Source organism: Taudactylus pleione, unplaced genomic scaffold (assembly GCF_031769625.1).
Source record: "Taudactylus pleione unplaced genomic scaffold, aTauple2 ptg000041l, whole genome shotgun sequence".
Classification (NCBI taxonomy): domain Eukaryota; kingdom Metazoa; phylum Chordata; class Amphibia; order Anura; family Myobatrachidae; genus Taudactylus; species Taudactylus pleione.
The window spans coordinates 79,403,580-79,431,013 of NW_028284443.1; the positions used below are offsets into that span (position 1 = coordinate 79,403,580).

At 45.3% G+C, this 27,434-nt stretch overlaps 1 protein-coding gene across 2 annotated transcripts in view; it reads right to left on the minus strand.

The window, feature by feature from the left end:
- Window positions 1-27,434, minus strand: part of PRKCG (protein kinase C gamma) — a 452,626-nt gene that overhangs the window by 407,907 nt on the left and 17,285 nt on the right. For both annotated transcript variants that reach the window (XM_088459502.1, XM_088459496.1), the window contains exon 2: window positions 4,404-4,435. In XM_088459502.1, the coding sequence (XP_088315628.1) occupies window positions 4,404-4,435 (32 nt within the window). The remainder of the gene's footprint in view (window positions 1-4,403; window positions 4,436-27,434) is intronic.

A 27,434-nucleotide genomic window follows, 5' to 3' on the forward strand; every position in this document is an offset into this window, starting at 1 on the left:
ACCAGGCAGAAGCTTCATGCTAATGACTAAATATTTATTTTATTTTTTATTTTTGCGTTTTATTGTTCTCAACACAGTGAGCTGCAGAATATGAATATATGAAATATAATATAATGCTTGTCTAGTATTTTGTAGTTTTGTTATCAGCATGGAATCTACAGGCAAGATAAGAAGCAGACAGTTTTATTTAATAGGTGAAGTATATTTTCCCTAAAGGAATAGTAACTCCAAAAACTAATTTGGTCTTATATTAAAAAAAAGTACTTTAGAAGCTGAATCTCTTCCCAACAGTCTTAAGAACTAGCAATTATGTTACCTAGTTTATGGCAGCAGTACGTGGTGAAATCCAGTAACATACAGATGAATCCTCAAACATCCAGCCTCCTCGCACGATAAACAGCCCTTCTAGTCGCGCCATGCCGTGGCATGACTCGGTTGCGATGAGCGTCTTTTCGTGCAACTTTTTACCTTCAAATGCATCCTATTCGCACGGTGATGTGGATAGGACGCACAAGCAGCTTCTGCTGATTTAAATGATATGATGCATGACTATATTCTGTGTGCGACTGCGAAATGCTACGTCACAGTGTCAGTGGCTGTAAAACTAACGTAGCGTTTCGCATGCAGATACACCTGCTGTCGCACACAGAATATAGGCATGCAGGATATCATTTTAATCAGCAGAAGCTACTTGTGTGTCCTATTTGCATTGCGGTGCGAATAAGACACATTTAAAGGTAAAAAGTCGTATGAAAATAAGGTCAGCGCTACAGAGTCACACGGCTCACACACGTTATGGGTAACGTGATTTGTAGCACATGGAGGATAGATGTATGTGGACATATCTGTACAAAGACAAAACTACCATTTTATGAGGTTTGACTGCATTTCATATATGCATCAAGCTCCAGAAAGTGACACTTTCAGAAGCTTATACCCGATAGTGTGTATACTGTTCATTACATATACATATTCACTGGCCTATCAACAAAGTGCCCCTTACTCAGAGAAGTATAAAATAAGAAAAAATAAACAAATGTTTACACAAGAACTACATCCATATTTTGAACAACTGAACATATAACATTCGAGTTGTTATAGCAATATTTCCTCTATCCTAGGTGACAGGGAACAATGCCAAAGAGTTTTTAATGTTGTCATAGCAACTCTGCAGGGATGATTTTTTTTAGGCCAAAATGTTAAATATTGGAATTCTATTAGAAAAAGTTATTAAAATGACAGGTTTGGTATAAGGATTTCTTATTGCTTTGTGAACTAGCTATAATTAAGCAGGATTAAATATTCAGATTGCTTTATCCCTGCTCTGTAACTAATCAATAAAGCCTCGACTTATTAGTTCAAATAATACCAAAGACAAAAAGAGTTCATTTAATATAACTCTGAGCCTCATTTAGCATAAGGAAAAATCTATCTCAAGAGTACAATTTTGCATCTGGATTTTTTTTATTAATGGGAAACTTTTTAATACTCGAATTGGTACTTTTTACTAATGTAACACTTTTTTAAAACCTAAGCTGCTACTTCTAACTAATGCAATACTTACTGTTATGTATCACTCACTGGTGGTGTTCTGGGGCGGTTTGGTTGTATTGGCGCAGTTTGTTTGTATTGGCGTGTCCTGGACTTGAACGTTTGCAATGTTAGGGACCCACCTAATGAGGTCACCGTGACGTAGAAGGTGAGCATGCATTTTTGGCCAAACATGTGCTAAGAACCCCATTTGTACTCCATGTTAAATTGAAGAGTTTATAATATTTGTTCTGATTATCAGTTTTCTTAGTGCATAGAGTGTGCACCTGCATTTTCCTTTTTTCTGTGTGACACTACAAGTTTCACCATATTATAATTTAGAAATAGGGTGTTCAGTCCAAGGCCCTCATCCACATAAGCATCTGGGCAAACCATGTTTTGATGTAAATTAAATTGTATTATTTGCATTCTGGAAAAATTGTGACTGCTTTTCCATGTACCACACAAATAGCGGGCAACTATGTTTTCACATTGTGATTTAGAGCGGAGCTCTGACTCGCCTGCTTACAAACTCTTCAAAATTGGACCCTATTACATTTCCTGAACACTAAGCCCTTTCCCTGGTGATAGAGATCTTTTATTTTCTTCTCACCACTTATCGGTTTGGGCTTTCAGGACCGATCGCATGCAATTTGCCACCAATTACATCATCTAGCTCCAAGTCCGCCCATTTCACTGGGGAAGTGAGCATGATCCAGGAGGCTGGGCTAATCTCCTAATTTCCCAGGGGCTCCCCAAAATTACTGGAGAGTAGGCAAGTATTAAGTATTGTAGTAATTAACAGTAGCCTATGAATATCCTTATGGTTCCAGCAAGGTGGCACTCATGGATTTCAACAAAGCATTTAAAAGGTACTGTAAACCAGTGTCCAATGTGTCCATTTAGTAAAGTCGTCATCAGGGATACAGTAATAATAAGCTATTTCTATGTGGGTTGATTTCCATATATAAGCATGGGTTGCTTTCTCTTGTAACTTACCTGTACTACAAGATTTCAGATTGTGCATACTTTATACTAATCAGTTTCATAATGATATATAAGTGCTTTTTACGACACACTGCATAGTCTCAATACATACTCTTTTTACAGGTTTTCCTGGTCTGGGGCCATACCATCTTACACGGAATCGGTATGTAATGTCGGCTGTCAGGTATACTTACCTTCTCCCCCTAACCCTAACCCTCCCTTCTTGTAGTCTAACCCTAACCCTTCCCACCCCGCAACCTAGCCCTCCCCGTTAGTGCCTAAACTTAAGTCCCCCCCTCTCCGTGCCTAAACCTAACTTTCCCAAGGGGTGCCTAACCCTAACATCCCCCCAAAAAACCTAACACTATCCCCACTATGGTACCTAAACCTAACCCTCCCCCCTCGTGGCTCACAGCCAAGATCCCCCGAACTTACCTGGTTCGGGCTGGCGTCTGTCTGTGTTCCGTGTCGGGATTAAGATGCTGGGCTGCCCCCTGGCCCTCCCTGCACAGTGAAGAGATGCCGTGCGCATGTGCACGACATCTATTCACCCGCTGCTCTGCTATGGAGAGCAGCTGTGAAATTGATTTCTCCCAACTTCCCCCCAACCGCGGGACACTGAGTCTCACGGGTGGGACAGTACCTAAATAGCGGGACTGTCCCACCAGAAGCGGGACAGTTGGGAGGCATGCTAGACTATGTCTAGTGTGTATCGATGTCATAAGCATCGGACCCGGTAGGGGTGCCGGCATTAGCAAGTGCATACGCACTTGCTGATGCCGGCAGCAACGGAGCGACGGCGGGGTAGCCGGGGCCATGCTGCATTCAGCAGCATTGCATCGGTAATGACATCCTCAGTTTTTTCTGCATGTACAAAAGATCTGAGGATGCAACGGACGACCTGCGGGAGCACGCATCGGAATCGTAATAGTGGGTACACACTACACAATTTCAACCATTTGTCATTCCGATGCATCGGAATCGGCCAAGTCATTCAAAATATCGTCTAGTGTGTACCCTGCAATAGACTTACAGTGACAGAGGATCGCTACTTAGTATGTTTAAGTAGGCATACTATACTATCCCTTTAAACTGGGACACACATGACTTACACAGGTTCTGTGGCTGATTAAAACCAGGCTTGAAGTCAGCCAGTCACAGAACCTGTGTAATTCATATGTCCTGGTTTAAAGGGATACTATGGTAAGCATATGTATAATTTTTTTATGGTATGTACTTAAATATAAAGATTGTATTTCCATTTTTGTGGAATTTTGTTTTTTTGTACATGTTCCTAGTTCACTTTTTTATTTGCTCTGTTTAGGCTGGTTTCTATGGTTACCTATGGGCAGTGCTCTGATGACGTTGTTGGAGGGCGTTGCTGTGAGCCTGAAGCTGCTGCTGGCTGGGAGGCAGCATGCTGTACTGAGTGGACACTTGGGTGTTAACTGGTGAAGGTTATAAGGTAAGGACATATCAATGACGCAATTTGCTTATGACAAACCAGCTTCTAGCTATTATTTATCAAGTAAATTCTGTAAAAGGTAGAAGCTGATTGGTTGCTATGGGCAACTTCTCCACTTGTCCGCTTTTCCACTAGAAGGTTTGATCCATCTCCCACAGAGTTTTTTCAAAATGTCAACTCTTAGAAAAAAACCTGGGGAGGATTCAATTGTGCATGCAGGTCGGGAACTGCCTTTGCAGCAATCAGGTGAAGTATCCTTACTAATTTCCTCACGAGGCAAGATTTACTTACAGCAAAATAAAAGGCAATTTAAATAAATTAATAATTTTCTCCACTGCACAAATAGCAGAGAGAATCCCTTGAGAGAATATGTGGATGAGATAATACACATGCAAAGTAAAGAATAAAACAAATATCTTACCCTGGCACTGGAATCCTTGTTTTCCAATTCCCCTGTGGAAATGAAAGAACAAATAAGAATTATTAGAAGAATGTGGAATGTGAAAAGTATAGAATATTCAGTATTGAAAGCTCCAGAATCCCTCTAGAATTAACACATTTCACTTGTACCAATCAGTGTGAAGTAAAAAGAGGCAACTAAAATAATGTATAAAATATAACTATTACATACAATCATTTATGTTTTTATATAATGTAAATTCTTTAAATATTAAGTGCAAAATAGTTTAGCTGCACAGATTATGGCCAAGACCCAAGCAATAGCATGAAAACTACAATAAGTATTGTTCTTTGAAATCATTGACCTAGAAAAATCTTAAATTACTTTTTATATTAGCCCTGCTTTATATAATAAAAATTTTCAAATAATTATATAAACCACACACTGAAGAGCAGCATGAAAAAAAAAAAAAAAAACTTGGCCTGTCCCTACCGTTAATCAGTAGTGACGGGGAGCCGGTAAGGAAGCAACAGAATAGTGAAGCAGTTGTGCCAGTGCACGATTATGTCACTGAGCACAATAGTGCTCCATTACACTAGATAAAGTTTGTTTTTTTTTCTTTGGAAGGGATGGTAGGGGGACTCTATCTCCCCACAAGCTGGTACTCACAAAGCTGGGAGTAGCCTTGATTTAAAGAGGTAAATCCCCTCTTTTAAACTAGGTGCCTCTCTAGAAGATTTTTTCTGGTGATCAGTGCAATGATGAGGGCCCCCTCTTTCGAATGATTTAGCCTCTTAGTAGTTACTGTCTGGTGATCACCTGTGCATACCTCCCAACATGACCCTCTCCAGGAGGGACACAATGCTCTGGTCCTGGACTTCCGTGGTAATTTATGATTGGTGGAGGCTCCAGAGGTGGGGCTGCAGTACAGTCCAAAATTCAAATAGTTGAGTCACACCAACTGCCAGTGAGTCCCAGCCAGTGATGTTTGGCAGCGTGTGAAATGACAGTTGGTGTAGCTCCACCTCTTACCAGGGAAGTCCAGGACCCGAGCATTGTGTCCTTCCTAGAGAGGGTCATGTTGGGAGGTATGCCTGTGATCATAAACAAATATTACCATGCACTATGGAAAACATGAATGGGGGAGGACACTAACTGTGCACCATACTGGCACAAACACATGTGGGGGCACTCCTGTGTGAAAGACTGAGTCCCCTCTTCCAAACTACTATATATGCCTCATTAGTATTTGTCTGGTATTGGCATGTGATCACCAGACATTGATGCCCAATCATTAGACATTGATGCCCAATTGATGCTCATTTTTTAGAGATGGGGATGGGGAAAATCAAAATTTCCAGATTACCACCATCCTGGGCCAGAAAAAAAAGAGTGTCCCCATGCGTAATGCAGTAAGTTTTTGCATTACTGAAATGGTATACCTTATCGGACCACCATAGGAGAAAACCCTCAGCAGCTAAGGAGTTAATATCTAGATTAATAAAAAAAGAAAAGGCCACTAGAGCGTAAGTCATTTAAGCTGTGGTATGTATGAATGGGTAACAACACTTGCAAGCCAATCATCTTTAAACAGAACTGACAAATAACAGCTAGTGGGTCAAAAAAGGGAAGATGAAGGGTAGGGATGTCGCAAACACACACACCTCACAGTATTTCACCCCTTACATTATACATAGCCGTAAAAGGTAAAATATACAAAAATGGGGGAAAAAAAAAATATATATAAAAAAAAGGATGACCGTGTTTCTATGCTGGGTAGTTGTTACGGTTCTCACATGATGAGACCGCAGGACTGCTGACCGAGAACTAAACAGGGTTGAGGAGTGGCAGTCCTTCCACTACTGGGACTAGCTGGAGTGAGGCTGCAGAAGAATGGCACTAGGACAGATATGGACACTGCACTACCAGCGACAGATGACCATCTAAAAAATGTCTAGGGACTATGGTGCAGCTAGCACACCAGACAAGGGGTAGTTGGACAATGATAACTAGCTGCAGTTCAGGAGAAACCAGGACTGTGGACTTGCAGGTAAACAAAAGAGACTAGACAGACAAGATAAAAACAGGGCACAATAATGTTGTAGGTCCAGATACAACACGATTTTAGGGGAGAGAAGCAGCTTTTAGAGCGGAGTCGTGACAGGAACTAGACGGATCAGCCTTGAGGGCCGATGTGTGACTGGAACAGGATGGAGCGGCCTTGAGGGCTGTGACTGGAACAAGCTGATGCGGCCTTGAGGGCCAAGGTGCGACAGGAAACACAAGATGCGGCCTTGAGGGCCGAGGTGTGGCCTTGAGGGCTGGGGTGTGGTGGGAACAAGATGACACACAGGTGAACTGTGGTGTGACAGGTACACAGGCTGGATGCAGTGAGGTAAAGAAAACTGAAGACTTGAATCAGCTGGAAACAGACTGACGCAGCTAGACAGGGCTGTGGTATGGAAATGCTGCGGGCAGTAGAGAGGTAGGCCGTGGCTGCAGAAGTCACTGTTCCGGGAAATCCAAACAGCAAGGACGTGAGCCGATGGAACCACAGCAGATGATTCACAGGCAAATACTGACAGATTAAGGACACAGGAGGAATTCTCAGTACACTGGAACTGCAGAACGGAGGTAAGACCGGCTAGAACTCAGGCTTCTGAGCACAAGATAAACATACACTCCGGAAGTCAGACGATATCACCGGCAGAACGTGTAGGGCTGGCTGTGTTTTATCAGAAGCAGGAACCAATCAGCGCAATCCCTGCAGAAATCCTCCCTAATGACAGGACAGTATGCAGCTGAGCTCTAAACACAAACTGACAGACACAGATTTCCAGCTACCTCCAAAATATGGAACTGGAATTAAGGCATGTTGCAGTGTCCCAGTCACCTAATACAGCCGGGACCTGCCACCAAGATGATCCTCTGTTGCGGATAATAACAGTAGCTCAAGTTACTGGACACCAGTGTATAATTAAATAGCTTTGATGGTCCTGTCACATATTAGAGTGGGTCTAGCCCACACCATTAATTCTCAGGTAAATCATGTATCTCAAGGAAACCTCCAAAATGACAGGTAACATTTCCTATTATCAGTTAAACTCACTTATTGATGTACAGTATTTCATTCCTTGGTTCAGTTTTCATTGCCAATGACAGGATAAATGTTGTTATATTGCTGGGCACTCTGTCTTCTTCTAAATCTAGCCCTGAAATATCAAATATGGGCATATCAGGGCTTCCTTTAATTTTAACGCAACATCATGTACTTTGAGATTTCCTAAGCATTGTTTTAGGTGTATCCTAATGATAATAGTGGGACTGTAATGGAGAATTCCACCTCAAAGATGGGATTTAAAATTAGAGCTGTTCAGATTTTTCCCGCCAAATTTAGGGTCTGAGAAAGAGGCAAAACGTCATCTTTCATGGACTTTTGTACATGAATGATCAGGTTTGTCCATGAAATATTGACGTTTGTCCATGATAAATGACGTTTTGCCTCTTCGAGACCTGAAATTTGGCGGGAAAAATTCAAACTTGACGGGGAAATCCAAACCGATTCGAGCCTGCACATATCTACTTAAAATATGGTACAAGGTGCTTAAATACCTTTAAGTTATGTATTAAGCCAGCAGTTTGTCATATTGTACTGAGCAACCACCCATACAAAAAGAAAGGTCTTTGTATTTTACAATGAGCGGTATCTGCGACTTACCGCTCGTTGTGAAGGTACAAACTCTCCAGGTAATACTGGGGCCCAGCTGCGCCAGCGAGTGTATTGTCCCGACGTGTAGCAGCCATCTGGGACGTTACCCACAATGCAGTGCTTTATCTCCTTACCCTGCTCTCCGTCCCCTCCTACTCTCTGCCTCCTCCCTCCTGATCATGTTCACTCGGCAGTTGGGGGAAATAAGAAAAATTCTACCTGGTAAAATAACACTACTACTAGCTGCACTGCACAGTAGTGTTAGATTCCAGTTTCCTAAACAGCACTGGAAGCACCCAAGCACCATCCTATAGTGCTGAAACCCTTCCCCTGTGCTTAGCAGGTGGCAGTGAAGAAACAGAGGCAGCATCCTCTGTTCCCGCCAGGCTAAGAGTGTGGCGCTGGACTGTGAAATCACAGTGCAATGCCCAAATCCCAGCAAACCACTGACATTGAACAGCAGCAATCGGCAACTTCACTAGTAAGAAGTTGTCGGCTTGTGTTCCTCAATTTTAGAGGCTGACGCTCAGTGTGGGGCACTACAAGGACATTTAGAACACTGAATGAGTGACGTTGTAGGTGAAATGTATTGAATCTTCTAAAGAGTGAAGACGTGGACAGTGATGCCATTACATCACAGTTTACGAGGCTTATGCAATAGGGTGCAAGCTTGGGCCGCTGCTGGAATACATACCTCAAAGGGTATCCAGTATATACTATCATTTCCATTATATAAAAATAAAAACAATTATTTGCACTATGAGAAGTGGTTCATTTTTTGGTTTTCGAGTTACTGTAAAGGGGTCTCTGTCAGAAGAGGACTGAACAATAAACTATCTGGGAACACGCTCACCTAAATATATGCGTTCCACAAGGTCTGAGTAACGTCAGCAAAAGACATTTGGAAAATAAAAATCTAAGACTTTATCCCCACGTTTATTTCAATTTTAGGCGCGCTAGTTTTTCTTTTCTGTTTTCTACATACAACATTTCAGTAGTTTTTGTGGTCACTACTATGAATTATAGCTGCATCTTGTTTGAAGCGCGAGATTTGCGCTGACTCCTGTGTTAGGATCTGGATTCAACTGTGTGTTTTGGTTTTGGTTTTTCAAAAGCATCCTCAAGTATTTCAGTTTTGGTTATGTTTAAAAAAAAAAAAAAAATTTATAACATTTTTTTTTTAATTTTTAAATCTGAATTCCGAACCACAGGAAGATCAGCTGCTCTAATGTGACAGGGAAACTGTATTTCCCATACAAAGTTATGTGTCACTACAAGGGCTTCTGGCAGCTTCAAACTTCTCATTTTAAAATCTCTGTGTGACACCTGCCTTTGTCTTACAGAACCTGAAAAGTATGTTTTACACTTCTAGAGAAGACACACTTATGCTGTTACAGTGCTCATGCTAAGCTCATTTGTGAAAGTAAAGATTATTTGAGACAAGAGTTTGTGATTGGGTAAGCGTTGGGAAATTGTTAAAGTGTTCTAACTCACTATATTTTTTCAAACATTACATAACTGCTCACACAGGGCCTTATTCAGAGCCGCAGGCAAAATGACCACATCTGAGATTCTTCGCATGGGATGTAGTTGGCATCCCGGTCAACACAATACTGACGGCCGGCATCCTGGTTCCAGAATCCCGACGGCTGCAATCCTGGCGGTAAGTATTAGGCATAGGGATTAGGCTCTTGGGGGAGGCTTAGGGTTAGGCACTATGGGAAAGAGTTAGGGTTAGGCTGTGGGAGGGTTAGGGTCAGGTTTGTAGGAAGGGGGAGGCATTAGAGTTAGGCTGCCGGAGGGGAGGGTTAGGCTGCGGGAAAGGTGGGTATGGGGAACAGTTAGGATACTTACCTGCATGCATCTGGATTTCCACAGTCAAGATTATGTTGCCGGGATTCTGACCGCCGGCATTATGGACGCCAGGATCGCATACTGAACCCCTTTGCACTGAGCATGCTCACAAGGCCACCAGAGGTGTACTTATACATCTCTGCGGATCTGTGGGCCATTTAGTATAGCATGGTAGTCAGCCAGATTTCCACTTAGAGCTAAATGGGTGGTAGCAGGGCCTGACACTGAGCATAAGTTTGCAGTGGGTATGTAGACAGAACACAAGGAATTGTTGATTTCAGACGGTTCTCTTGCAGCAAGGATAGGGTTTGAGCACTTGAGTTCTGAGAGTAATGATTGCAGTTCTCACAAGTGGATGTTTAGGGCCATGCATCCACGACGTCTCTGTATGGGAAACATAGGGCCCGATTCAGCAGCGATCGCAAATGCAACTATGTATGCATATGGAGCGATTGTTAACCATTACGCATGCATACAAGCCACACTGCACATGCGCTAAGAACGCACTGCGGTTACGCATGCATAGAGGAATCCATAGCAGAGTGAGTGACAGGCTGTCAACGTTTGGGGGGTGGTGATGGGGGAGAGGTCTAAAAAAATGCAGGTGTTATGGTCTTGCATAAATTAGCCACTACAACTCCATATACGCAGTTTGAGAGCCCACTGCGTGCAAAAAGACTTGCAGTGTCTGCGACAAGTCAGACCAGGTGTAAATGCTGCGTGACTGCCCAATGTAAGTCTATGGTACAGATGTTTATGCAGGTAAGTAACGTCATATGCATGTGAGAAGGCTGCAGTGAGCATCGGCTGTGCTTTGGCAGGCATTAGCATATTTTTGCAGCTGCGTTCTGTGTAAAATCGCAGCTACGATCGCACTAGTGATCGCTGCTGAATCAGGCCCTTAATTCAAAGTTTTGTCTAGATGGGATCGTTGCCCAAGCCAGCTCTCTAATATGTACCATGGTGTTTCAGGCAGCTGCTGGAGATGTGAGACAGCCTTGGGAACACCATTTTACATATAGGGACTGATTCTGAGCTGACCAATGTGCACAGACGCACATACAGCACATGTGCAGTTGTGAATGAAGCAGTTTTGCCAAATCTCTGTCCTACTCCGAGCTATACGGAACTTAGGGTCTGATTCAGACCCGCTCGCTGCCGGAGGCAGCTCGCAGGTCTGATGGGCGTGTTTTTTTTTTTTTCTTCCTCCAGCCCGCTCGCAAAGCTGTGGGTGACCACCCACAGCTTGTGCAAGTGGCCTGGAGATGGTGGCAATTATCGGGCTTGCAACGAGACCCTGTTGTAGGGTCTCGCCTCCCGCAAGCCCGAGTGGACTTCACTGGTGATGTCAGTAGGGCTGCCCACAAACACCAGGCGTTCCTAAGAGAACGCTTGCGTTTGCCTAACCTCCCCCCCTCCCCGCCTACAAAACGGGGTGCGCTGTCACTCACCATTGACAGCCTCTCCGTCTTGTAGCGAGCCCTGGAGTGACTGAACTTTAGTTGCTCACTGGGGATCGCTCATGCGCACGCCGGAGGCGGCGCATGCGCAGCGGGCAAACATTGCCCCACTTGCGACGCCATGCATTCGCGAGCGGGTCTAAATCCAGCCCTTAGTTGGATCTTTCTGTAAAATTTGCTTCGGGGGTGGCAACAATGTAACCGCTCACGGAGCCACCATGACTTGAGAGAATGCCATGGAAGGTTCATGGAAACGTGTGTCAAAAGCTCTGTGCAAGTTGTGCATATGGGGAAGGGAATCCTGTTTCTGACGGATCTCTTGCTCCTAGCATGGGGCTGGTACAAGTGCCACTACTAATGATGACGGGTCTGGCGGCTGGCTTAAAATCATTAGTCATGGCTTTCCTCTGGTAGGTGTATGAACCCCCAACATTAGCCCTATGGATTCTTGCCTTAGCATAAGGTTTCTGTGGCTGGTGACAACTACAGCCACTTTGCGTGTAACAGAGTCAGTCCCACGGTAGACAAGTCCACAGATAACCTCTTACTGGCAGTCCATGCATCACACTATGGACAAGACTGTAGGCAATGAAATACCATTTTGGGTTATTAATATATCAACTATACCAATTTAAAAAATCTAAAAAAAAATTATTATTATTATAGCAGCTATACCCACACATTATTAGCACAAGATTGTTTCCAAGTCTTTATTCACATATGGTACCCATGGCTTGAATCTAAAGATCCACAACATCTCCCATCCAAATTAGATAGTTAAGGAGCTGAGAAATAAATATATACATAATTGTTGGCCTGATTCAGAGATGGACGGAATCAGGGCCGGATTAAGGTCTGTGGGGGCACCTGGGCAACAAATGTGTAGGGGCCCTATCAATAACATTACTAAAGTGATATATTGGCGAGTTGCGTCTCGGGCAACTTAATACCATTTCTCATCCTTGAGAAATATAGAGTACCATTTTTTTTTAACTATAGTTACTACTGCATAAACTGGCACCCAATTAATTTGAATTTTTGGGGTGCCCATTTCCAACGCTGAAACATTGACATCCATTACCAGCTCTGTCTGTTTTGTTTGTGATATGCTCCTGAGACCTGTGGACTGCCCTCTGTGTTCACTATACATATTTAATACTTTTGGATAGGCACCTAGGCACGCTGTTGTCTGTTATATGCGAGTGCCGGACCTTTGCACATATATATATTAGGGGTGTGCACCGGACACTTTTCGTGTTTTGTGTTTTGGTTTTGGATCTGGATCTTTCTTCGTGTTTTGGATCTGGATTGGTTTTGCCAAAACCACCCTTCCGTGTTTTGGGTTCTGTGTTTTGGATCTGGATTTTTTCTTAAAAAATAAAAAAAAACCGCTAAAATCACATAAATGGGCCTTTTTTTGTTCCTACGCTATTAATAACCACAATAACATTAATTTCCACTCATTTCCACTCTATTCTGAACACCTCACACCTCACAATATTGTTTTTAGGCCAAAAGGTTGTACCGAGGAAGCTGGATGACTATGCTAAGCGACACAAGGGGGCGGCACAAACACGTGGCCCATCTAGGAGTGGCACTGCAGTGGCAGACAGGAAGCCAATCAGCGTTATGGTGCCCATTTGCATGTAGCACGAACCCGGGAGATCCGTGCTACATGCATCTGTGTGATTGGCACAGAGCAATGACAGGTCCGTGAGACCCGTCTGTGCTGCTGTGGTAAAAAAAAAAACAAAAACCTGTGTAAAAAAAGAAAAAAATGGCGTGCACCCCCCCAAAAAAGAGCAACCAGCCCCGGGCATTAGTAACCCAGTGCTGGGTGTGCTTAAATACAGGGGACAAACGATGTAGGGGTTCCCTGTACTTAAGCACAACCAGCACCGGGCTAGTCAGAACCAGCGCTGGTTGCCAAAATACGGGGGACAAACGACGTAGGGGTCTCCTGTATTCTGCGCAACCAGCTCTGGGCTCTGATCCGGTCCTGGTTCTGGAAATATAGGGGACAAAAAATGAGTAGGGTTCCCCTGTATGTTCCAGAACCAGCACTGGACTTTTTCTAGCGGGGGGCTGATGCCACAGCCAGGGGAGCCCTTTCACCGGGCCCCCCAGCCGCAGCATCAACCCTGACCGCTAGTCAGCCCAGGCCGGGGATCCCTGGAGAGCTGGGGACCCCCCCAATAAAGGGGTCACCCTCTCCAGGGCACCCCAGGCCCAGGCTGATAGCCCGGGGCTATCCCCGCCACCCCTGGTGGCGGTGGGTGGCGGGTTGATTGTGTGGTGTGGTGTAAATAAAGAATATCAAACATTGTCTTTACAAGTAGAACTGCAAGTCCCAGCTAGCCTGCCCCGCATGCTGGTACTTGGAGAACCACAAGTACCAGCATGCAGGGCATTAAGGGCCCACTAGTACCTGTAGTTCACCTGTAAAAAAAATGTTTAAAAAAACACAGGACACACACACCGTGACAGTATAAGTTTATTAAACATACATACACACACACACATGTACACATACTCACCTATGTAACCTGTAGCATCGGTCCACTTGTCCGGTAAAGTATCCATAGGGGACCTGTGAAAAAAACATACTCACCATCTCCTATGCGAGGTTCTGTCCTCTTCGTTCCAAAGTAGGCATCCCCAGACTTGGCAAAAAAAAAAAACGAAAACGCGATCCACGAACTTAGTACCGTTCTATAGAACGGTACTTCCCGAATGAGAGCTTAGCGGCGGGGTATCACCATGGAAACCCCGCTGCTAAGCGTTCATTGGCTGAGAGAGGTCATCTCCCGTCTCTCAGCCAATGAACGGCTCCCTCCATTGTAGTCAATGGTGGGAACCGCAGGGTAAACTTTAATAACCTTGCGGCTCCCAGCATTGACTACAATGGAGGGAGCCGTTCATTGGCTGAGAGACGGGAGATGACCTCTCTCAGCCAATGAACGCTTAGCAGCGGGGTTTCCATGGTGATACCCCGCCGCTAAGCTCTCATTCGGGAAGTACCGTTCTATAGAACGGTACTAAGTTCGTGGATCGCGTTTTCGTTTTTTTTTTTTGCCAAGTCCGGGGATGCCTACTTTGGAACGAAGAGGACAGAACCTCGCATAGGAGATGGTGAGTATGTTTTTTTTCACAGGTCCCCTATGGATACTTTACCGGACAAGTGGACCGATGCTACAGGGTTACATAGGTGAGTATGTGTACATGTGTGTGTGTGTATGTTTAATAAACTTATACTGTCACGGTGTGTGTGTCCTGTGTTTTTTTTAAACATTTTTTTACAGGTGAACTACAGGTACTAGTGGGCCCTTAATGCCCTGCATGCTGGTACTTGTGGTTCTCCAAGTACCAGCATGCGGGGCAGGCTTGCTGGGACTTGCAGTTCTACTTGTAAAGACAATGTTTGATATTCTTTATTTACACCACACCACACAATCAACCCGCCACCCACCGCCACCAGGGGTGGCGGGGATAGCCCCGGGCTATCAGCCTGGGCCTGGGGTGCCCTGGAGAGGGTGACCCCTTTATTGGGGGGGTCCCCAGCTCTCCAGGGATCCCCGGCCTGGGCTGACTAGCGGTCAGGGCTGATGCTGCGGCTGGGGGGCCCGGTGAAAGGGCTCCCCTGGCTGTGGCATCAGCCCCCCGCTAGAAAAAGTCCAGTGCTGGTTCTGGAACATACAGGGGAACCCTACTCATTTTTTTCCCCTGTATTTCCAGAACCAGGACCGGATCAGAGCCCAGAGCTGGTTGCGCAGAATACGGGGGACCCCTACGTCGTTTGTCCCCCGTATTTTGGCAACCAGCTCTGGTTCTGACTAGCCCGGTGCTGGTTGTGTTTAAGTACAGGGGACCCCTACGTCGTTTGTCCCCTGTATTTAAGCACACCCAGCACTGGGTCACTAATGCCCGGGGCTGGTTGCTCTTTTTTTGGGGGGGGGCACGCCATTTTTTTCTCTTTTTACACAGGTTTTTTTTTTTTTATTTACCACAGCAGCACAGACGGGTCTCACGGACCCGTTAGTGCTCTGTGTCAATCACACAGATGCATGTAGCACGGATCTCACGAGTCCGTGCTACATGCAAATGAGCACCATAATGCTGATTGGCTGAGAGCCGTGACAGACGGCTCTGTCAGCCAATCAGCACTTTGCCCATTAAAGGCAAAGGCATTTTTTTTTAAATGGCCGCTCGAGGCAAAACCTCGAGATCCGACAGCAGATCTCGAGGTTTTGCCTCGGGAGAGGGATCCGGGGCAGACAGGGAGATCCGAGCTTGGGCTCGGATCGCCCCGGATCCCCGAAGTTCGGGTGGGTTCGGTTCTCAGGGAACCGAACCCGCTCATCCCTAATATATATATATATATATATATATATTGTGATAGAAGCACTGGAGAAGTGTGGAATGGCTTCTATGTGTGTCCTAGGTTCCTGTCATATGTGTTCTGAAACCCCCAGGAGAAGTCTGTTTGGTAAAAACAGACTAGAAATGTCGGCTTTAGGGAATAGCCGGAATGGGTCCTGGGGGTGTGGATGTGAGGAGAGGGAGGGCTCCATCCACAGGCCACTCCAGGTTTTGGGCCTTTCAGTCTGGTAACAAGCTCATTAAAGGCTTGCAGCTGGAAATGGCTAATAGAAGCATGGTTTGTTTGTGGCTGAGTGTCTCACACCTGGTAGAGCAGGCAGACTAGCCTGTTCAGAGACACTTGATGATAATCCTTGTAAGTACTGTGCATGTGTTTTGTTGATGGTGAGGGCAATAGGCCCTGCCATTATTATAGAGAGGGAATCTCCTGTGTAGCTAGTGCCCAGCCGGGCTAGGACTTATGGTTATGTTTTATGTTCAAGTTTATATTCTTTTGGCGCAATAAAGACTGGCGCCGACCAGTTTGTACAAGAACCCCTGACTTGTATCCTGTCTCTACAGCTGCTGTGTGTGTAAAGAGGGAGTCCATCTACCCCAGGAGAGGGACCCCTATCCTGACTGTGTCACAATATATACATATACACAAACACACACACAGGGGTGAAATAAGTATTGAACACATCAACATTTTTCTAAGTAAATATATCTGTAATGGGCTATTGTTCTGAAATTTTCACCAAATGTCAGCTACAACCCATGCAATCCACACATGCAAAGAAATCAAATCATAGATGTCCATAAATTTTTATGTGTAATAATGTGAAGTGACACAGGGAAAAAGTATTGAACACATTTACTGACAATTATTTAATACTTCATACAAAAGCCTTTGTTGGTAATGACAGCTTCAAGATGCCTCCTGTAAGGAGAAACTAGTTGCATGCATTGCTCAGGTGGGATTTTGGCCCATTCTTCCACACAAATAGCCTTCAAATTTTGAAGGTTCCGTGGGCCTCTTCTATGAGCTTTGGGCTCGATTCAGACCCGCTCGCTAGATGCGTATGCAAATTCGGCAAGGCAGGCGATCGCAAGGCAGTAGCACACCCACTATGTCCTGGAGTGTGATCGCTCTGTGTATGCAGATGCCCACCATCTGGTTTTAAGATGCTCACTTGCGCACGTCATCTCCAGGAAGTGTATGCAACCATCAGTGACAGAGGGTCTCATTCAGACCCGCTCGCGAGTGCTGTACGCTCGCAAGCGGGTCGATGGTGCCTAAGTGCGCATGCGCGAGCACCAAAGGGGGGCATGCTGTCGATGGTGAGTGACAGCACGCCCCAATTGGTGGGCGTGCTGGGGGCGTGGCTGCCCAGACGGAGGCGTTCCCATGGGAACGCCTACCGTCTGGGTTCGGCCCCACTGCCATCACTAGTGATGTCAGTGGGAGTGATTTTGGCTCTGATAGAGACAAAATCACTCCAGGGCTTGCGGCAACGAGACCCTACCGCAAGGGTCTCGTCGCAAGCCTGATAGTCGCGATGGTCTTGACCATTGCGACCATCATCATGGACGTTCACATAAGCTGTGGGTGGTAACCCACAGCTATGCGAGCGTCCAGGAGGACGCACAAAAAAAAAACGCCCTGATTCAGAGCGGGCGCTCGTTCAGAGCGTCCGGCTCTGAATCAGGCCCTCAGTACCATCGGATGCATACGCAGCGCTTGTGGTTTACCATACCCTACCACAAGCACTGCGAGCAGTTCAGTGTTGAATTAAGCCAAGTGACGTGTACTATGACGCTGCCTCTTAATTATGCACGTCTCTGAAACGGCGTTAAGACGCTCAGGCATGCCTGCATTCGCACCTCCACTCCCCCGTTTCCAGTGGCAAGCCCCTGTCACCACACATTCAGCCAGGCAGTCTATGTGCAGTGAGCGAATGCTTTCCGATCATTCGCACTGGTTCACGCACGTGCACTGCGATGCATACGCATGCGCAGAATGCAAAAAATTGCCTGGCTGCGTGCGAGCGCTTCTTAGCAAGCAGGTCTGAATCAGGCCCTCTGATCTTTAGTTCTTTCCATAGATTTCCATTTCCATTCAAGTCAGGTGATTGGCTGGGCCATTCTAGCAGCTTTATTTTCTCTCTCTGAAACCAGTTGAGAGTGTCCTTGGCTGTGTATTTGGGATCATTGTCTTGCTAAAATGTCCTCCCTTGTTTCATCTTCAGCATCCACGGTAAACCGCCATGCCTGCCCTACACATCTCTCTCAGCTGAGACTGCTCTGCTTCAGCTCTGGTCCTCCTGAGCAGTCAGTCTCGTGAGATGATGACGTCATCATCTTGCGGAACTGTACTACAGCAAAGCTCTTAAGCGGCTGCTGTTAGGGAACAGATGAGCAGCCGCCGAGGAGGAGACAGAGGACGGATCACATGCTAAGTGCTGTGCTCCTTTTCTTTTTTACTAGTTGTGGGGGCCCTCTATGTGCGGGGGCCCTGGGATGACCGCTCCTGCTGCCCCGCTTATAATCCGTCCCTGGACGGAATTGTAGAGCTGCACACAAGCGGCTGTGCAATTCCGTCCATTTCAAATGCAAAGCAGCAGGAGGAGTCTGTAGGACACAGACACCTACTTGTTGCATCTGCGATCCCAGCTCTGTGACCGAGGTCACAGCCTGGGATCACTATCGCAACCAGTAGCGCCTTTGGCCAGGCTGCGTTATCTGAAGCTTACCACTGACTGGCTGGGACCATTCAGCTGCGAGGCCAGGAACTCTGCATCCACCGAAACAGACCCTGGCCTCGTCTCTCTCGGGGGAAACATGCCCCATTTGCGGGAATGGTGGCGAGCAACACCCCCGCTCCGCCCCCCAAATGCTGTGGCATGTCAATCATGCTGCAGCTTGGGGGGGGGGGGGGTCTGTGAGTGAGATTGCAGGCTCCATTTTGCACATGCGCAGGCCACTCACCATCGGAGATGAGCGCTAGTAACCATTGGGTTAGTCTCTCTCTCTGAATGAGGCCCTGTGTTCCAGATTTGAACATTACTCCTTTTCTACCTAAAGTGCTTTGTCCGGCAGTGGTGCCCCTCCTTCCCCGCTCTACCATCCTGATTTCCTCAGGTCATCTTTATTTTTACATTCAAGTTACAGACTGACTGCAGTATAAACTCTGCATAACTTGGGCATAAGGCAAACGCCCCTGTGTACCTGTCCTGCATTTATTTGCACACAGGTAGATTGCTGATGGATTCTGTTTCGAATGGACTGAGAGGAGATGCCTAAAAGGGGGTTCACGGATTTCTATTAGAAACCACATTGTATGTGCACAACAGCTCCTTCACAACAATCTGTACGCGTATGTCCAATTATGTTACATCAATGATCTCTGCTGACAAGTTAAGCTTTGGATTTGTAGCTAACATTTAATTAGTTACAGCTTGCATTTGATGAAAACATAAAAAAATCATCAAAACAAAATGTGTTTCATAAATATACGTTTAAAATGTCAAACAAGGTGAAAAGAAGTAATATATAGAAAATGGAAATGCTTGTTGCAAAAAAGCTAAAATCTAAATATTGACATGCCAGACTACTATGTGCTCAGTGAACACAGCGAAGTGAACTTAGACAAACATAAAAGTCAAATGTTTATAGCTTCTTTTTGGAAAAAGTAAATTGGTGAAAAAGTAAATAAAATTCACAACCTTGAATGTAAAGGAAATAAGAGTGCTGCAGCTCTCCTTACCTTTCCCTAATTACAACCGTACCCTACTTCTTTAGGCTCTCCTTGATGATTCTGCAGTGCCAGCATGGTCACAGGGACGCCAGTCTCCCGTGATGTTACTGGTATTCGGGCACAGCATCAGCTGGGGTCTAGATCGTGCAGCCTATAGCTGTAGGCTCAACTTGACTGTAATGTGGACCCAGAGCAGTCACGGAGCTGCCCATCACCTTTGATATTGAAGGTGATCGGGCACAGCATCAGCCAGTACCATAGGCAGTTCTCGCCATTGCGTTCAAGAACAGACCATGGGTTAGTAAAGTGGATGGAGATAAAGTACCAACCAATCAACTCCTAACCGTCATGCAACAGGTGAGTTTGGTTGGTACTTTATCTCCATCCACTTGATCTCTATCCAAGGCTTAGTACATAGACTCCTATGTGCGGCTGGACATTAGCATTTGCAGAAAAGACACTCCATGTGCAGATATCCCCAATGCCTTTCATCACTGTTCAGTGACTTTGACAAAGTCAACACCTTCAGTGGGCAGAGCAGCCTATAAACAGATCTCTGGTGTTCACAAATGAGCTTGACCACTTCTCCTAGTACCAAGGCCTGATAGATCTCAAAGGGGCACTGTTCAGGCCATTTGGACTACTGTAAGGTGCTGGGAAGACCTCCAATGTTATTGAGCACAAGTCTGTCTTATCCCTGTGTTGGGTGTTGGGTCCTCTGCGGGTCCAATTTCTTGAGGGGTTTCAGCTCCAAGCTGGATAGGCTGGTGTAATAGCAAACGGACAAAGCACTGCAGATCTTGCAGTTACATTGCAACCAGATTAGCCTGACAAAGTCAGACTCATTGTTCTCCTGTAAAACTGGTAACTGGAGAGCTGGTGCTGGTAATTTATCTTAGGTGGGAGACACATGGTTTTATATATATTTATTTATAACAGTATAGATAAAGCAGTCATCATCATCAATTCAACACCTCTATGAGCCAATTCGTATCGTTGCTGAGGACACCTCTACACACTATGAACCTGATTCTGAGTCAGACATCATTGGTACCTGCACTTACATAACCCAACACTTGGTGCTGTTATGACACTACAGTGTGACGCAAGATAAACCCACAGACTCACTAAGTTCTTCCACCTCTATTACCAACCCATTGCTCTGTTAGAGGCTGGATACATACATCGGTACTTAGGCTGGCACCAGGACTTACCCTCGGCACAGTGTGGGCTTATCTTATTGACACCTGAAGGTCAAAGATGGCAGTGTTTGGCTGTGTACATTATTACAGTAACAATGTATAGTATTTCTCTGTGATGTGTAGCAACACTTCCTACTTATGGATTCAAACTCCATTGGTCCACATAGATCAACATGCACTAATACCAATGGCACTTGTGCTCTGGATACAAACATGGGGAAAGTGCAATGGTTTTGCTTGCCCTTCTCACAGCTCTCACATGCTGGTCTTGCATGACAGTCCATTGACATCCCAGTCTCCATACCATTATGAAGCTTCTGTATATTGTCATAGCCTAGGTGTCCAAAGCTCCTGTGCCACAGCCCATTTACTGGATGGATTCAGCATCTACTATTGCATGGCATTCCACTGTGCTTGGGTATATAGCTGTAGAAATGGGCCGCTGCAGCAATTACAGTCCCGCAAGTACACTGATGACAATTAAATTAATATTTTATGTACAAATAATACATCTTCAATGACTGTGAAAAATTCCTTGTCGTTCACCTTGTCTCCAATTCCTCTGACTTTTACTACTCACATGATTTTAATGTTTTGAACCAACTTCTGTTACATCTTAAGGGGCCTAAGTCATCATATGATAAATGGCCCATTAACCATACGGAAATGCTAGTTTCCGCATATTTAGGTTACCGGGCCATTCATCATCAGGGGTCCCAAATGGACCACCTGATATTCAGCAAACTCCGAAAATGGAAAGTTATCAGAGTTTGCCTGCGAGAACAAATGCCATCTTCCGGTCTAAAAACTTGCGAGTTTGATGCTGTGTCGACTATCTGTGTGTTCAGCCATGTTTTGCAGATAGATTTTTGTTTTTATACCTGTGTTTGCCTTTAGTAAATGTCCATGTTTGAAAATCAGGGCAAGCTCTCAGCAAGTCAGGAATCTAGCCATCTAGTACAGGTTGAGTCTCATATCCAAATATTCTGAAATACGGAATTTTTTTCAGCATGACTGAGATAGTGAAACCTTTGCTTTTTGATGGCTCAATGCACAAACTTTAAGGCACAAAATTATTAAAAATATTATATAAAGTTACCTTCAGGGTGTGTATAAGATGTATATAAAACAAATTAATTTCATGTATGTACACAAACTTTGTTTGAGCCACAAATATTGTATAAAATTACCTGCAGGCTGTGTATATAAAGGTATAAGGTGTATATAAAACATAAATGCATTCTCCGTTTAGATTTGGGTCCTATTCCCAGGATATTTCATTATGGTATGCAAAAACCCGGCTCGGACCAAGAACACAGAGCACGGGTTGGAGCCGGGTTTTACCCCTTTCACACCAGCGGCTGGACCAGAGTTATTTCTCAGGTCCAACTGTTCACACTGGACTTCAGACGTCACAGTAGATGCTTGGAGATTATGTCATCTCCAAACGCTGCTGAAGCCAGCCAATCTACTGGTTTGAGGCATGACCTGGGTCATACCTTTTACACTGCACAGTGACCCGGGTCCTTCCCTGGTTCAACCCAGGTAGTGACCAGGGTTGGATTCCCAGGGCACTCAACCAGGGTTTTTTTTTCCAAGGACCCTTTAACACCGAGCTGTGACCCGTGTAGACCCAGAAATAACCTGGGTTATTGCAGCAGTGGAAAAGGGGTATACATTAATTACAGAAGTCAATGTCACATCCACTGCTGCACAACGCAAGCAGCCCTAAGTCCTAAAGTCCCCCGGTTTGAACTCTGGCTACCTGATCACAGTCTGAGTAGCATTCCGATTCTGGACTCCTACTAGACCACCAGTAGTCTCCAAATCAAGGGATTATGGGTCCGATGTAGAGTTGGATGCATTTTGCACTATATAAATGGATGTATGCATTTTGTGCAACTTGCAGAGCTGTATGAATTTCAAAATATATCCAATTCTGCAAGGGTATCATACAGTATGTGCCAGTTTTATGCCAGGAAACAACAGTAGTATGTGTTGTTGCTTTATGCTAGGGGATGATGGTTGACAGTGTTTGTAACATAATCCCCACTGTTGCTGGCTGTGGTGGATATGCAACAGTGGGAGGGTTAATAACAGACGCCAGAAGAGGAGTGTCTCCATGTCAGCTGTGATGCTACTATTGTAGAAAGAGTCCCTGGCATAAGGACATGTCAGACAAAACGGCTTATGGACTGACCAGGAGGGACAGATTGCACTGGAAGGAGAGCAGCGCCATGCAGTTGTATGTATATAAAACTGCTTCTGACCATTCAGAGAACTTTGAGTTATCTTATGGAGCTGAGGGCTCGATTCAGACCCACTCGCTAGATGCATACGCTCACACCCAGCGTATGCAAATCCGGCCAACCCACAGCAAGGCAGGCGATCGCATGGCAAGGCATTAGCACGCCCACTATGTCTTGGTGTGCGATCGCTTTGAGTATGCAGATGCCCACCAGCCTGTCTTAAAATGCTCACTTGTGCACGTCATCTCCAGGAAGAGTATGCAACCATAAGTACATCGGGTACCATCGGATGTGATCGCAGCGCTTGAGGCAGACCATACCCTACCACAAGCACTTCAGTGTAAAATCCAGCCAGGTCATATGTACAATGATGCTGTCTCTTAATTATGCACGCCTCTGAAACGGCGTTGAGATGCTCAGGCACCACCCACAAACGGCTTCTCCTGTCACTCACTCTGCTGGGCTGTCTATGCGCAGCGAGTGAAAGCATCCTGATCTCACGCACTGGTTCGTGCATGCGCATTGTGATCCATACGCATGCGCAGAATGCAAAAATCGGCCAGCTACGAGCGAAAGCATCCTAGGAAGCGGGGCTGAATCAGGTCCTGAGGTCCCTGCCAGCCGCCTCTGTCTGATGAGAGGAATAGAGAGAGGAGTATGTGCTTCCTGGTTGAAGGGAACCTGTCACAAGCAGTGAGAGTGAGGGACAAGGAGGAGGATCCTGTGGCTGGAAAAGCTGTGAGGAGAAGGCATAATCTGTGAATTGGAGATGGGGGTGATACAAGGTTCTGCAATAGGTAAAGCTGTGTTATGATTACCAATGACTACTCCCAGTAAGCTGTCTAGAACTTCAGGCTATGAGGTCTTCCACCACTAACACCCGCCTGTTGTTCCCTTAGAGATAATTCACTCACCGGTACTTAGGTTGCCGCCTGGACTTACTGCTTGGAGTAGTAGAAGCTTACAGGAGTGTCAACTGGTACTGATGGTACCGCTTGTGTGCCGATGGTGCGGCAATAGCTGTTAGAAGATAATGGTAAAGCTGTGGCTTTGAGAGCTGATGGTGCGGCAATTGTTCCGATGATGCAGCAAATGTGCCGATGGTGTGACTAGTGTGCTGATGGTGCGGCAATAGCCGTTAGTAGACAGTCAGATAGTAATGTTGTGACTTTGAGAGACGATGGTGAGGCAAATGTGCCGATAATGCAGCAAATGTGCTGAAGGTGCGGCGAAGCCAATGGTAGAGGAGTAAGTAGTCGGTGCTGCAGCTTGGAGAGCCGATGGCAGCATGGTGGTGTAGGTGCGGCTTGGAGGCTGTAGAAAAAGCTGTAGAGCCGGAGGTGGCAAGGTAGCCACTTCGGGCAGGTGAACATCTGCACCCTGAGGAGGAACAGAATGCGGACCATGCAGACAAGCTGATGGAACTCACAGATATGCTATAGTCGGCGAGACGGCAAAAGTCCAGTGTGTACAAATAGAAGGAAGCACCAATCACGCCGCACTGTGGATGGCACGTCACTTCCTGAGGCGTGCCGATCGCCTAGTGACCAGAGAAACTGGAGTAACCCCGTCCTGACTGGGTAAACTGCTTGAAGGAGACAAGTCGTGACCGCAACTTATAACAGGCTGACTGTGAGAGACTGCAAGAGCCAATACTGTAAGGTGAGGAAGAAGCAAGTGATCAGAATTTTGATAATAAGAGCTAACAGCCTGAAAGCGGTTGTGATAGTCTGAGGTGAGAAGCAGAGTGTGAAGGGCCAGTGGGGGAGGCAGATAGTGTCAGTGCTATGTAGGAGCAGTAATTGAAAGAGATGTTCAAGCTAAATGTCTTGCAGCGTGGAAGTTGTAGGATAGGAAAATAAGGAACGCTATACAAGAAAAGAAGGGTCTGAAATTCTTAAAGAGCAGTGACAGGGTCACTGACTTTACAATATATTGAGGACCCTAACACACACACAAACCGATTAGCTAAGGTAAAAATTCCTCACAGAGGGGCCAATTTATCCATTAATATTTGTGGGTGTACCTGGGAAAGTTTTGATAGGTACCTGTGAATATTAAGTATCCCTAAAATGTACAGTCAGGTGCATAAATATTGGGACATTGACAGAATTTTCATATTTTGGCCTCTATTCACCACCACAATGGCTTTGAAATGAAATAAACAAGATGTGCTTTAACTGCAGACTTTCAGATTTAATTTGATGGTAATTACATCCAAATCAGGTGAACGGTGTAGGAATTACAACGTTTTCTATATGTGCCTCCCACTTTTTAAGGGACCAATAGTAATGGGACTATCAACTCAAAAGCTATTTCATGGACAGGTGTGTGCTATTCCCTCGTTATTTCATTATCAATTAAGCAGGTAAAAGGTCTGGAGTTGATTCTAGGTGTGACATTTGCATTTGGAATCAGTTGCTGTCGACTCTCAATATGAGATCCAAAGAGCTGTCACTATCAGTGAAGCAAGCAATCATTAGGATGAAAAATCAAAACAAACCCATCAGAGAGATAGCAAAAGCATTAGGTGTGGCCAAATCAAGTTTGAATCATTCTTAAAAAGAAAGAACGCACCAGAGAGCTCAGCAGCACCAAAAGACCCGGAAGACCACGGAAAACAACTGTGGTGGATGACAGAATTATTTCCCTGGTGAAGAAAAACCCCTTCACAACAGTTGGCCAAATCAAGAACACTCTCCAGGAGGTAGGTGTATATGTGTCAAAGTCAACAAATCAAGAGAAGACTTCACAAGAGTGAATATAGAGGGTTCACCACAAGATGTACCACAAAAACAGGAAGACCAGATTAGAGTTTGCCAAACAATATCTAAAAAAGCCATTACAGTTCTGGAACAACATCCTATGGACAGATGAGACAAAGATCAACTTGTACCAGAGTGATGGGAAGAGAAGAGTATGGAGAAGGAAGGGAACTGCGCATGATCCAAAACATACCACCTCATCAGTGAAGCATTTTGGTAGTAGTGTCATGGCGTGGGCATGTATGGCTGCCAATGGAACAGGTTTCCTTGTATTTATTGATGATGTGACTGCTGACAAAAGCATCAGAATGAATTCTGAAGTGTTTCGGGCAATATTATATGCTCATATTCAGTCAAATGCTTCAGAACTCATTGGACGGCGCTTCACAGTGCAGATGAACAATGACCCGAAGCATACTGCAAAAGCAACCAAAGAGTTTTTTAAGGCTAAAAAGTGGAATGTTATGAAATGGCCAAGTCAATCCCCTGACCTCAATCCAATTGAGCATGCATTTCACTTGATGAAGACAAAACTGAAGAGAAAATGCCCCAAGAACAAGCAGGAACTGAAGACATTTGCAATAGAGGCCTGGCAGAGCATCACCAGGGATGAAACCCAGCGTCTGGTGATGTCTATGCGTTCCAGACTTCAGGCTGTAATTGTCTGCAAAGGATTTGCAACAAAGTATTAAAAAGTGAAAGTTAGATTTAGGATTGTTTAGTTTGTCCCATTACTTTTGGCCCCTTAAAAAGTGGGAGGCACATATAGAACGCGTTGTAATTCCTACACCGTTCACCTGATTTGGATGTCATTACCCTCAAATTAAATCTGAAAGTCTGCAGTTAAAGCACATCTTGTTTTTTTCATTTCAAAGCCATTGTGGTGGTGAATAGAGGCCAAAATATGAAAATTCTGTAAATGTCCAAATATTTATGCACCTGACTGTATGTACATGGGGCCTGATTCCTGAAGGATTGCAACTGCAACAGCGCATGTAGTTGCAGATCGCACTGAGATTACGCAGAGCACGGTAAGCCATCACAGAGTAAGTGACAGGCTATGAGCGTTTGGGGGTGGTGATGGGGAAGTGGTTGGAGAAAACAATTATCGGGTCTAGGTCTACACTGATAAATATGCCACAGAGACTGAAATCCTACCTAGATAATAAAAGTATTCCTAGTAGTCCTATTTTGCTACAAATACTCGTTTAAGGCCCTATCAGGTATATAGAGGAAGATGATAATTTGATTAAGGAGGAAGCCCAAGTTCATATATCATTTCAAAAAATGGGGAGACATACAGGGGTTTCTTAAGAGAGGAGGGGGCCCGTGTGCATTCCCCATCTGGAGCCCCCTCCTCTCTGCCCGGCGGCCGTCAGCATGACTGATGCGGCTGGCTGGCCACCGGAGCATCAGTAGACTCTGGGCACTAGAGTGTGCCCAGAGTCTACTGCACATATGCAGATCCCTGGGGAAATGACACACTGCCATTTTCCCGGTGGTTTCCTCACTTCGCATTCCACGGCGGCCATTTTCTGGCATTATGAGTGCACTGAGACCCCCAAACAGGGACCTCGGAGAGGTAAGTTTTAGATAATGTGGGTGCACCCATTATAGATATACCCCTGGAGACATAGCAAGCCTTCTAAAAAAGGAGAAGTGGAGGAGTTGTCCATAACAACTAATCAGCTCTTAGC